At 39.5% G+C, this 13210-nt stretch overlaps 1 protein-coding gene across 1 annotated transcript; it reads left to right on the plus strand.

Moving 5' to 3' along the window:
* Positions 1-102: 102 nt before the first annotated feature.
* On the plus strand, positions 103-12824 carry rasl11a (RAS-like, family 11, member A; the record flags this gene model as incomplete). Its single annotated transcript, XM_037682925.1, is given in 6 exon segments — positions 103-510; positions 7234-7290; positions 7412-7494; positions 12018-12058; positions 12138-12267; positions 12749-12824. Coding segments are annotated over 6 exon segments (544 nt in total), but the record flags the coding sequence as incomplete, so codon positions are not given.
* Positions 12825-13210: the final 386 nt, after the last annotated feature.

Raw genomic sequence — 13210 nt, forward strand, 5'->3', positions numbered from 1 at the left:
TATTCAAACACATTTCCAGAGTGGGAAGTGCAGACTTGATTATATGGAGACATTAAAGAGGGGGGACGGATCAAAGTCTTCATCCCTCCCTCCTCTGCCTCACAGCTCTGTCTGCAGCCAGAGGCATCTGGAACCGCAGACAACCGGATTACTGTTCATTCTTATAATCCCGTCACTAATGGATTATTAATAGGTGTCAAATAAATGACGATTGGCGTCTCTTCTTCAACAAGTGCCTGGACTATTGTGAGTTTGAGACAAACTGGGAGTTCTTCAGCGTCCCGTTTTGTCTTTTTCCCATCAGGATTCAGGAGTTTGCTGTTGTTGTCGTTCCCCCGGTGGAGCCGAGCTAAATGCGGCTGTCTGGTGACCCTGGCCCGGGAAACATGAACAGCAGCGGGTCTGGCAACTTTCTGCTGGTCCCCATCCCGGAGTACCCCCTTCTGGACTGCGTGCCCAACAAGACGGTGAAGATCGTGGTGCTGGGAGCCAGCAGCGTCGGCAAAACCGGTATGACAGGAGTGTTGTGTTAAAAATGGTCACCATGGAGGCTAGAAATATACTAATAAGAGACAACTCCTGATAGTTAGAAATGCCTTTGTTTAATTAGGGAAAACTGTCTTTAAAACATGTAGATTATAAACTAAACCGTTTAATGTGAAATACCGAATATGGACAGCAGGGGGCGACAATTCGCGGTTTTTAAATCACCATTTACTGTTAGTTTAACAATTGTTACATTTTACAGATGTACTGTATACATAATGTTTATGAAGCATTCACACTATTGTGATACAGTTTTCTTCCGTATGTTTTTCAGCATCTTTCTTGTTCCACAATTTGTGCTATTTCAACAAATCATAAATCAAAACGTTCAGCTCGGCCAGGAGAAGGCTGCTATGAATACTGGTACTGATGCAACTTTAGCTTTTTGAAATATTTAGCCTGTTCTGACATTTTATTTCTCATAATGAATTGAGCTCATTTTACATCTTTCAAATCTTTAGATCTGTTTACAACCTTTTACTGCTCCTTTCACGTTTTGTTCTGCTTCAGCTGTTTTCAGCTTCCTTATACAAATTTAAACTTTATTTCAGCTACTTTCAGCTGTTTTGTGCTCCTTTCACATTCTTTCTGCTGACTAAAACATTTTTGTGCTTCTTCTAACTTCCTGCTAATTTCAGCTTGTTAGACTCCTATAAGCTTATTTATGTACGTTTCAGCTTTTTCTGATAACACTATTTTATTTAATTTATGCTCATTTGAGCTTTTTCATCTAATTCCACATTTTTTGCATTCATTTCAAGTTTTGTCAGCCTAATTCAGCAATAAATGTGCTCTCTCCACTTCCTTCTAGTAATTTAAGCTTCTTTATGCTATTTTAGCTGCATTTCAGCAGGTTTTTTTTGTTGTTGCTGCTAATTTCACCTTTTTCAGATCATTTACACTTTTTGTGCTAATTTTTGCTTCTTTTGGTCTAATTGGGCAAACGTGTTATTTTTGCTCTTTTGAAAACATTTTTAGATAATTTCAGCTGTTTTCAGATAAATTAAAGTTTTTTATGGTACTTTCTGCCACTTTCAGACCGTTTAACTACTTTATGCTAATTTCAGTTTGTTATTCTCCTTTCAGATTTTTTCAACTATTTTCAGCTTTTTCTGTTGTTTCAGCTTCTATTCAGCTGTTTTATGCTAATTTTAGCTTTTTCAGCTAATTGCACATTTAATTTTAGCTTATTTCTCTTTCCGCTTCCTTCAGGTAGTTTAAGCTTCTTCCTGCCTTTTCGGCTACTTTTCAGCTATTTCTTGCTAATTTGATCCCTTTTTTTAGCTAATTTGCTCATTTTTGTGCTCATGTCTGCTTATTAAAACCTAATTAAGCAAATAGGTGTTCTTTCTTTTTTTTCTGCTAAGTTAGGCTTGTTCTTCCATTTCAGCTACATTTCAGCATGCTTTTAGCTATTTTCAGCTGTTAAATTAAATTAGCTTAAAAAAAGGTGAAATTATCAAAAATAGATGAAAAGTAGCTGAAAAGGCAAAAAGAGGCTTAAACTACTCGAAGGAAGCGGAAGAGCTGAAATGAGCTAAAAATGTGGAATTAGCTGAAAAACCTAACGTTAGCAACGGCTAAATAGAAGCTGAAAGAGCAGAAAAAGCTGAAAGGAGCATAACAAGTTGAAATGAGCAAAAATAAGTTAGAAGATGCACAAAAATGTTGTAGTTAGAAGAAAGAATCTAAAAGTAGCACAAAACAGCTGAAATTAGCTGGGGGGAGGGTTAAATTTGCGCAAAGAAGTCGAAAGAAGCTGAAGCAGAACAAAATGTGAAAGGAGCAGTAAAATGTTGTAAACAGATCTAAAGAGCTGAAGGATGTAAAATGAGCTCAGTTCATTTTCTATGAGAACAAAAGTGGCAGAAAAGGCTAAATATTTCAAAAAGCCAAAGTTACATCAGTACCAATATTCATGGCACCCTTCTCCTGAAAGAACTGAACATTTTGATTTATGATTTGTTGAAATAGCACAAAAATTGTGGAACAAGAAAGATGCTGAAAAACTTACGGAACAAAAATGGATGACAATAGAGTGAATGCTTCATTCAACCTTTATTTATTCAGATTAGTCTCATTGAACCACGAGGACTCGTTTACGAGAGAGACCTGCTTCATAAGCATTCACAACATCATTTGGTGCTTGCTTGAGTAGCGTCACAAAGTGCTTCTGCAAAAGATTCTCTTTTGGAGTTTCCCCAGTCCAAAATGGCCACCAAAGCTAACTGAAGACAGTTCAGCTGGAGCAAACACGTCTGAATAACAAGAGTAGCTCCGGTTTAATTTAAGCTTTCAGGCACATTTAATCACGTTGATACGTTTTAGAGCGGGGTCAGAAAACTCCGTCACTGATATGTTGGACAGACTAAACACATGAGCTATGAGTAAACCACACTACAAGTGGCTTATTTGTCAGGCTGAAAGAAGCGAAGGACTTACTATTTGTTGTAAACTTGGGAGAAATATTAAAGATGGGAGACTCTGGCTGTATTTTACCGAAGGAACCCTGTTAAAGCCACACAGTTCCTTTAGTGTTAGTCCTGACTCGGACTCGGAGCACACTCCTTTATTTCATGAGACATCCTGTGCTCGGTCTGTTCCCATTCAGACGATGCTACGTCCTGTTTCTCACGATGTCTTATGTCCCAAAGCAGGGGAGCCCTGCAGCTGTATTTCATGTAAATATTCAGTAGAGTGCCTCAACGGCAAGAAGCGATGCATTTGTACCTGAGCACGTTTATCTTATGAAACCTAACCACATGTTTTTCATTCAGCTAATTAATATTAATAATTGAGTATTACCTTGTAATAACAGGGACCACCAGCAGGCTGTAAGATAAAAATAAATACCATGACCTGGCCATGCCTCCTTACAGGCTAAGTGTAATTTCTGTTAGCAGAGTGCCATTGGACAAAATCTTATTTGCCAAGGACAAGAAGCCTTACGTTACTGCTTTTCCTCTGTAGCACAGAAAGAATAGGGAGCTCCATACTCTTTAGCATGAGCACACCAACTGCAGTGGGACAAATGGGTGGAGGTAAGAAGTCAAATGAGACTCAACCTTACTCTCTTGGAGAAAGTACAGTAGTCATACTGCTGTAGGCTGAGTGGTTAGAGCAGTTGTCCTCCAATGGGAGAGTTGGGGGCTCGATTCCATCAGCAGCAGTGTTGCCAGGTGTACGATAATTATCGTATTTGTACGACAGTTTTGCCCTCTGTATGATGTACGATCAATAATCCCAAAAAAGGACAAATATACGATAATTTGACCAATCCGTGAATGTGTGGTTGTAATCGGTTGTCATCAGCCTCTCGCAACTGTCTGTCGGAGTTTTTTCGTGAACCCTGAAGGCATCTGTGTCCGCAAACAGATGTTACCTATGAGTGACGTGCGTGTGTGTTAGCATGAGAACAACGGCCATGATTGGCTAATAGTCCGCTGGGCCCGCCCCATGAGTGAGGAAAAGAAAAAAAACAAGAAGAAGCAGAGCCGGTCTGGAAGCATACCCATCACTACTATAGTGCATCAATAGATTTGTTATTTTGGTTATGACGGGTGTACGATAATTTCCCTCAAAATACGATAATGTTATGTCTCTAGTACGATAATCCTACATTTCTCACCTGGCAACACGGATCAGCAGTCACATGCTGAAATGTCCCTGGGCAAGACGCTGAACCCCTCATAGCCTGTGATGTGTGTCCCATTGGTGTATGAATGTGATCTAAAGCTCTGATTAGTCTTTACAGATTCAGATTAGCTTTGTAGAGATCTAGTAGAGAGCTGTAAGAATGTGTGTGTGTGGAGGTAAAAGAGGGCACAGACTGTGTTGTAAAGAGCTTTAATTATCTTGATTACATAGATAGAAAGGTGCTAGTCTATTTACCATTTATACCCGTTACTGAATGTGGTTTCAGTCCTTTTTAATGTTGACAATGTAGCACAGGAGCGTTGTAGATTTAAGTGGAAAAAGTATATATAACTATATTACCTGTTGTATATAGCATTTTGATTGACCTCAGATTGAAAATGAAGGTTAAAGCCCCCAGTATACTGCCGCGTACATCCATACGCAGAGGTACGTGCGTACCCCCCAGGGCATGTCCGTACAAATCTCCAATTTTTACGACCGCATACGCGTACGCGATGTCGCACAATAAACTGCCCAGCGACGGACTGTTTTGTATGCGACACCAATGTATTAAATTCCCCTTCTTCATCCCTGATCTGGCCTTTTCTTTTGTGTTTTTGCCAAGAGGCAGTGATCTCTTCTTCCTCCGTTGATGCCATGACTGAAATGGTGAGAAATGAAGATATTAACAAGCGAATTAAACTCAGGTCCAGCGTGGCTGAAAGAGGGTCTGGAGATTTCCTGGTGGGCTGGTCTGATTTGTGGGCTGTAGAGCCAGCGCTCTCTGTTTTTTTTTATTTTTTAGATCTTTTTATTAACAACATATAAACACAGAACACCGCTGCGGCGGAGGCTGCCAGCGCTCGCTTTTTTTTCTTTTTTCCGACCTGTCAATCAATCCAGTAGGCGTGTCAGCAAATGACCAATCGGCGACCTCAATTTGCCCCGAAGGTAAACGCCCCTCGTCTGTGAAGCTGCGGTGTACGCTGGAGTATCATGTCTGAACCCTCTGCGTACCGTACAGGCATACGTACGCGTAAACGGACGTACGCGGCAGTATACTGGAGGCTTTAGGCTCAATCTACACTACTTTAGCTAGTTTTAAAGCAGATAGAGTTTTATCCTCTGTTCACACTTTATAACAAAAAAACGCTGTACCCATGCCGTGCCAGTAGGTGGCGATAACGTTTACATGTATGACATATCAAAATATAATAAATTAGTTTGGCTAAAGATTCACCACAAACTTAGACCCTTAAAAACAGCTCCATATTTGTTTGTTTCTAGGGCACAAAGTGATAGATGTCATCGTTCTTTGAAAGTTCTACATCCCCTGTCTACACGAACACATAAGAAACAGCTTTTAAAATAATTTTCTTAAGAAATCTTGTGTGTGGACAGAAGGTGCCAACACAGCTGGTAATCTTACTAATGATAGTAGTGTGGACAGGGTCTAAATGTGACTGGATTGACAAGCTAATGGCTAATTCAAGCAGGGACCAGATCCAGTGGATTGCTTAAAACAACTCCAACCTTAATCCTAGCCGTTTGTGCAAACATTTTTATAAATGTTTACAATGCTGTCAGTTTCACATTACATTAGTCCCTCATTTATCATGGGGGTTCCGTACCCTGAAGCCCTGCAATAAGTGAACAAACGAGAAGTAAGAATATTAGTAAGTAGTAGTTATATATATGCATTTTAAACCCTTAAACACACTCTCACACTCGTCCACTTCTCCGCTCTGCACAAGATCAGCTGATCAGCTGCAGGATAAAGCTTCTCCCACAGCTGTGCGCTGCACACGGGCGCTAAATAATTTAAAATAATTTATTTTTAATTAAAAATGCATGCTGATCGTGTAGCTCATCCATCAATCAGCCTTTGTGTGTCTTGTCCAATCTTACTTTGAAAAACCGCGATAGAGCGAGTCCGCGAAAAATGAACCACAAAGTAACGAGGAACTACGGTATTCTGTTAATTAAATTAAATTCTTTTGTTAACTGCTAGCACAAATAGCAGCTGCAGCTTGCTAATAACACACCTGGCAAAAATAATCAAACATTTCTGCCAGAATATCAACGTACTGTGAAGCCATATAAGATTTGTATAACCTGAACATTTTTTTTAATTTTAGTTATTTTCAGACGGCAGAAATTTGCTTTGGTCTCGGGTTAGCCATTAGCTTGTCAATGTTAGAACCATTTCTCCAAAGTAAAGTCCATGAAAGCGCAACAAACAACAACTAAAGAGATTAATTGTTCATCACCTTTCCACAGAACCCTCTTATTTATTTAATTTATTAATTTATTTATCACAGGCAATCTAAAATAACGACCATTAGGTGAACGTTAATGTACCAGGGTTAGCTAAAAAGCTATTCCACATCCTTTGTCCTTGGGCAGGTGTTACAAGTCACCATAAAACCATTTATTGATCCGTCTCTTTCTCTTCAGTCTAATTTGGTTTTGGCTTTTAAATGTGGAAATTAAAACTCAAGATTTCATATTTTCTTCTCTCAACTTGCTATCTGCATACCTGCATCTTGTATTGATTTATTTTGTGGTTCTGTAGGGTTTGTATAGTTTTGTGTTTTGCTCCTCTTTGGCAGCCTTCAGGCATATCCCTTCTCTGTTATAGTAATGTTGTGTTAGTGTCTCTAAACCTCTGGTGTTTACATGAGGAGAAGAAATAATCAATTTCAAGTATAGCACTTTGACTAATGTTGACTTGTTTTCTCTGTTAAGACTCGTGGCCTTGCCTATTCTTCATCTCACTGATACTTGGCTCTAGAAGATCAAAAATATGAGGCAAAGAAGATACTTTTTTCCAACCAAATAAACTAAAATACAGGTTCAAAAAGCGTTCAATACAAAAATTCATCATTCATTCATACAGAATTCATCATGTCCTGGATGACTGAGAATCTTCACCAGTAAAATACAGGTTAACTCCAGGATAGTAGCTCTAAAGTTATGCAGTACAATAAGACCATGTTCTTACAGTATCTGTCTCTTGGTTGGGTCTGATCGAGACATTTTGTTTTTCAGCTTTGATTGTCAGGTTTCTCACTAAGAGGTTCATTGGAGATTATGAAGCAAACACTGGTGAGTTCCTGTCTGTCTGATTTTTTCTACTGCACAACCCCACTGTTGTTTGCCCCCTTCCCCCAAACTATTGATGTATCCATCCATCCACCCATCCACATGTATCTCTCTCCCTCTGCAGGAGCGCTCTACTCCAGAAAGGTCACCCTGGATGGAGAGGAAGTGTCGCTTCAGATTCAGGACACACCCTGCGTGGCTCTCCAGGTAACCCATAGAAACAGAGACACTGGTCGTATTATGAGCAGAAACTCTACAGAGAAGCAAAAACTATGATGGGAAAGAGCCAAAGGAAGAGCTGGAGATATGAACTTGATAGAAGAGGAATGAAAGGCAACCATAGTAAGACAGAGAACATGTGTGTGAATGAGAGAGAGGCCGGTGGAACAGTGAGGCTACAAGGAGCAGAGGTCACAAAGGTGCTGGACTTCAAGTACTTGGGGTCCACTGTCCTGGAAAATGGAGAGTGTGGTAAAGAATGAAGAAGAGAGTCCAGGCAGGATGGAGTGGATGAAGAAAAGTTTCAGGAGTGATTTGGGACAAAAGATTGGCTGCAAAGGTTAAAGGTAAAGTTTAAAAGACAGTGGTGAGACCAGCTATGTTGTATAGTCTGGAGACAAGAAACATGGATAAAAAGACAGGAGAAAGAACTGGAAGTGGCAGAAATGAAGATGTTGAGGTTCTCCTTAGGAGTGACAAAGATGGATAAGATTAGGAATGAGATCATCAGAGATACAGCACGGGTTGAACACCTGGGAGATAAAGTTAGAGAGACCAGACTGAGATGGTTTGGACATGTCCAGAGAAGGGACAGTGGGTATACTGGTAGAAGGATGTTAGAAATGTAGATGCCAGGAAAAAGACAAAGAGGATATATATGGATGCAGTTAGAGAGGACATGGAGGTAGTTGGAGTGAGGACAGAGGATGCAGAGGACAGAGTGAGATGGACGAGGAGGACTCGCTGTGGTGTGACCCCTGAAGAGGTAAAAGCGGGAAAAAAGATCTGCCCTAAATCAATGAATTGGAGCTTTTTCAACCCTTGATTTGCAAGTTGTTTGGTTATAGGGAGGGATACACTTGGCTCACTTCTGTTCAAGTGGCTCTACTGCTGGAAGCGCTTCCCCATTTGGTCAGAAATGTTTGAGTGGAGTTGGAAAGACAATGGAAATTTTAGCTATTTAACTAAAAGCTGCACAAAAGGATTACAACACAGGAGTTCTTCCGAGAACAACAAACACCATTTTACAACAGGGTTGCAGCTTGTTTCATTGAACTTGGTTGCTCCCATATTGTTCCTTGAATGTTGGAGGATGGTCTTCAGTTTGTTATCCATCCATCTATTCATCTTTCCATCCATCCGTCCATTTTCTCAACCCACTTTGTTCTGTTCAACATGAATGAATCATACATAAGCGTGATTGGGCGATGCCCACAAAAGGATGGAAAAAACACGTTTTTTTCTGATTCAGACCACTATTTATTCCAGAGAGACATGTCAGTTTAGTAGTTCCCAGATTTACACACATATACACATGCTTGTATACTTACAAAACAAAACAGTAGTAAAAATAAACATGCACAATAATAAACCAGCAGAGACTAACATTACGATTAAACCACAATGTGCCGAAGCATCTGGAACAACTCAAGGAAAAGCAGCCCAATGGCAGACAGAATACAGGAGTACAATAGTCTGCTTGTCTTCCAGTATGATGATATGAAGCAGCATCCTGGAGGAATCTATAGGTTCAGATGACAGGATGGCGTCCTGTCAGGATGCTATATTCCTACCTTTGAAAAATACCTGCTTTTCCTACAAGGAAACTGGACTCCTGGACCCCTAATATTTTGGAGCAAACTTTAACAATGCTCTGAAGACTCTTTTCACCTTTTACAGACAGACCACCGAACCAAGAAATAAACTCAAGGGAAACTTTAAAATAGTTTAAATTAAAGACTGATAAAAATTATCTCCAAATTCCTTATGTAGGTTGTAAGAATTTAGCTTCCTTATAGTATGTGGATTCTCTGATAATCTTGCTTGACAATACAGTCAGTGTTCACAGTGTTCAAATTTTAATTTGAAATTTTAATTTGAACACTGAACTGTGTGAAAGGAGCTGAATTTACAAAATAGGTTTTCTCATTTTTCCTCAAATCCACAAGAAGCTCCTTCATCTTAGAAATGTTACGACCAAGAAAACTGTTGTTGCGCCAGTCCACTAAAGCAGGTAGGGAACCACCGTGATCTGACACCGAACCTTGAAGGAGAGCTAAGAGTGCAGTGTCATCAGAAAATTTGACCATGTAGCTTCCTTCCTTAAAGGACTTGCAATTATCTGTATAGAAAATAAAAAGGGGTGAAAGAACACATCCCTGAGGTGCCCCTGTATTTGTGACAAGAAGGTCCAACATGTTTCCTTTTACTACATAGAACACTGATTCCTGTCAGTTGAAAACAATGATTTGAAAAAACTACCAGTAATCAGATAGAATAAAATAATATAAAATACTTTTTTTGAAAAATATGTGGCTGCATCATATTCAAATCAGAAGAAAAACCTGGAGATAAAAGATTACCATGAGAACTGGGTTTTTCCAGATATTTGAATCTTCCATACTTTTACCAGCCTGGTAAGCAAAATGAAGAGTGTCTAATTTGTCTAATACACCAAGGAGACAACCTCAACTTTTAAAATTCTCTGAAATGTTTTCATCACCAGAGATGTTAGATCAACTGAATGAAGTCTTTTATTACTTGTGGCTAAAATGAGGAGAATCAATAATCGATTTTGAGCATACGGCAAAATGCAGTATGATGTGGTTTCCAAACTGAGGGAAGTTGGCAATTCATGGCATTCCGATACCAATACTTGTATTGGTATCTGGCCCAATATCAGCCTCAAGTACTCAAAAGACACCATGATACTTAGGATGGATACCATTTTTATGGCAACATCATTTCCTCAACTGGTCCAGATGACATGATTTAACCATTTTTGTTGTTATCTACCTGGATGATTGAGCTTACAAACCTTTTTCTGAACCACTTTGGCCTTGCTTGTCCACAGGCTGTTTCTGTGTGTAGCAAGTTGGCCACCTGGCCTAAAACTTTTGATTGCTGTTGATGGATTGTTTTGCATGTGTTAAAAACCTACCTCTGAGATATCAACAGGAGTCTGGCTTGAAACACAGCAATGAAGGCTACTGTACCTATGGGTCAGATCTGGTTAGCAGGCTGCAGACTGATGAAGTTCTCCGGATGGGGGACGAAACATTTCTCACTTAAAGAAAGTGGTCCAGATGACATGATTTAACCGTTTTTCTTGTTATTTACCTGTTAACTACTCGGTGTCTGCAATTACCCAAACTGAAGTACTTGCACTTGGTCAAAAAAACTAAACTAGTAGGCACCCCTACTGGCAATAATCAGCGCATATATAAATAAAACCAGAAAAACTCCAAATGAGCTGATGGGTACAGTATCTCAGAGCGCACCCATAGATTACATCAGGGCTGGGCACCTTCTTTAAACTTTTTATTTATATTCATTATTTTTTCTGCCTTGTTCTTCGATACATAAACGTGACCAGTATGAGAATATTGTCCCATTCGTTGTTCAATCAACTTAAGGCCCAGATCTTGGAGGTCCCCTTCATGTTGTAGGGTCTTTTGTTAATAGAGGCCAGAACAACTGGAAGTAACTGCACATCTGGCTTTAGGGTAGGACAGGGTAGCCACACAAAGCCAACATAAGTGATGCTGTACCCATCCGCCTGCTCAGGTATGTCTCTGTGAAGTTCCTTTTAAAATCACTAGAGTTATGATGCCTCTGTGGTTTGCTTTGTGAAACTTTTTAAAATGGATTTAAAAAGACTATTCTCACTGTAACATGCTGTGGCTGAATGGTTAGAGCAGTCGTCCTCCAATACAAGAGTTGGGAGGTCAATTCCACCAGCAGTCACATGCTGAAGTGTCCCTGGGCAAGACACTGAACCCGTCATTGCCTCTGCTGTGTGTCCCATTGGTGTATGAATGTGATAGAACACTGATTAGTCTTTGTATAGATCTAGTAGAGTGCTGTATGAATGGGTAAATGAGGACACAAATTGTAGTGTAAACAGCTTTGTGTGTCTTGATAAGATAGAAGGGTGCTACAGTCCATTTACCATACTGTACACTTTGTGGTTAATTTAGCTGAAAATTCATTCTTTGTCAGCTGATCAGAAGAAAGTCAACAAATTAATTTGACTATTAACAGATGGTCTTTATCATCATCATCATCATCATCATCATCACAACAATGTATATGAAGAAATGAGGGAATGACAGAATAACTTAATTTAGTGTTTCGTCTCAAACGGCTCCTCTCGGCCAACATTAGCTGTCTATTAGTTGAGTTTTTAAAAGCCTGAGAACTAAGTGCTTTTCATCTTGACCATATTAGTTTTATTACAACCTTTCTGCTGAAAATCACAGCAGCAGATCAGACTTTGTTAAATATTTAGGCAAAGAAGATGAGAAAGAGAAAAAGTGGCGTGTTCATCACCTGACAGCTTGGTGGTCTAATGAGTCTTAGCTTTAAACTCTGAAACAGCTGATACATGTCATTACTAAGCCCCTTGTTTTGATTACCAGCCTTTCGTAAAACCACCACCTCCATATTTTCTCACTTTTTTTCTGCCTTTTTGTAGTTTATACTAAGAGTTTGTGTTTGTGTTTTGGTAGGACGATGCTGAAGGTCTGTACTGCCTGGAGCAGATCAACAGGTCAGACTGAAATCACACGAATACGAATGTATCAGCTCAATCTTCTCAACTAATTTCCATAATCAACTGGATATTTCAGATCGATCTACTGGGCCGACGGGTATGTGCTGGTGTTCTCCATCACAGACAACAATAGCTACAGAACTATCCAGCCTCTATACCAGCACATCCGGCGTATACACCCTTCTGGAAACATACCAGTTATACTGGTCAGTATGTCTATTCAATGTGTAAACACAACATGACAAAAGGAACATTGGTAGCAATACATAAAACAACCTGGTACTTACTGTACCTATTACCACTTGTACATACAAGGTACAAAGTACAAACCAGGTGCATACCGAGTAAGTACCAGGTACTTATAGGGTTCTACCGAGTACCTACAGAGACTGGACTGTACCCTGTGCTTAACAGCAAAGTCTAAGGTGACTTGTTACCCTATATATAACAGAGAAACACTGGTATGTTTTGTAATGCAATAAAAATTCCCATTTATTGGTGTAAAATTCAGGTTTTCAGTAACAGTCTTTGGAACTGCTGTTTTGACGTGAGTGGTTTGATCTTATAAATGTCTTCTTTTAGATCATTCAAAAAGCAGCACAAAAGTATTTACTACAGAGAAGACAAGAAAGTGGCTAACCCTAATCCAGTAATCCAACCTATGGTATAATCTATAATCTGCTGCAGGTTGGCAACAAGAGTGACCTGCTTCGAGCTCGACAAGTGCCAGTGGATGAGGGCGAGACATCAGCTGCGTCACTAGGTGGGGCACCCTTCTGTAGTTTTGTCTTCTTCTGGTTTATTATTTAAATTCTGCCACATACAGGATTATGTGTTATGGTTAACTTTATTTCACCTGTACCAGATGGGATTTTTCAGTGAGGAAAAAAAGTGATTGAGTTTTTTACTTAAGAGTCAGAGTTTCTTTGTCGTTCCACCACATGTGGTACATGTGGTGGAACGACATTATGTACACAGGGTCCCAGTTACATCCAACAAAAGTATAAAATGTAAAAGAAAAACAGTAATAACATCTAAGGTATGAACTAAGAAAAAATGTTAAACTAAAAATACACTAAGCACTAGTAGTATAACAACATAATGCCGAACAGCAGCACGAACATGAGTCTGTGTGAGCAGATGAGTACA

The sequence above is a fragment of the Nematolebias whitei genome, chromosome 1 (genome assembly GCF_014905685.2).
Source record: "Nematolebias whitei isolate Nwh7 chromosome 1, NemWhi1, whole genome shotgun sequence".
NCBI classification, from domain to species: domain Eukaryota; kingdom Metazoa; phylum Chordata; class Actinopteri; order Cyprinodontiformes; family Rivulidae; genus Nematolebias; species Nematolebias whitei.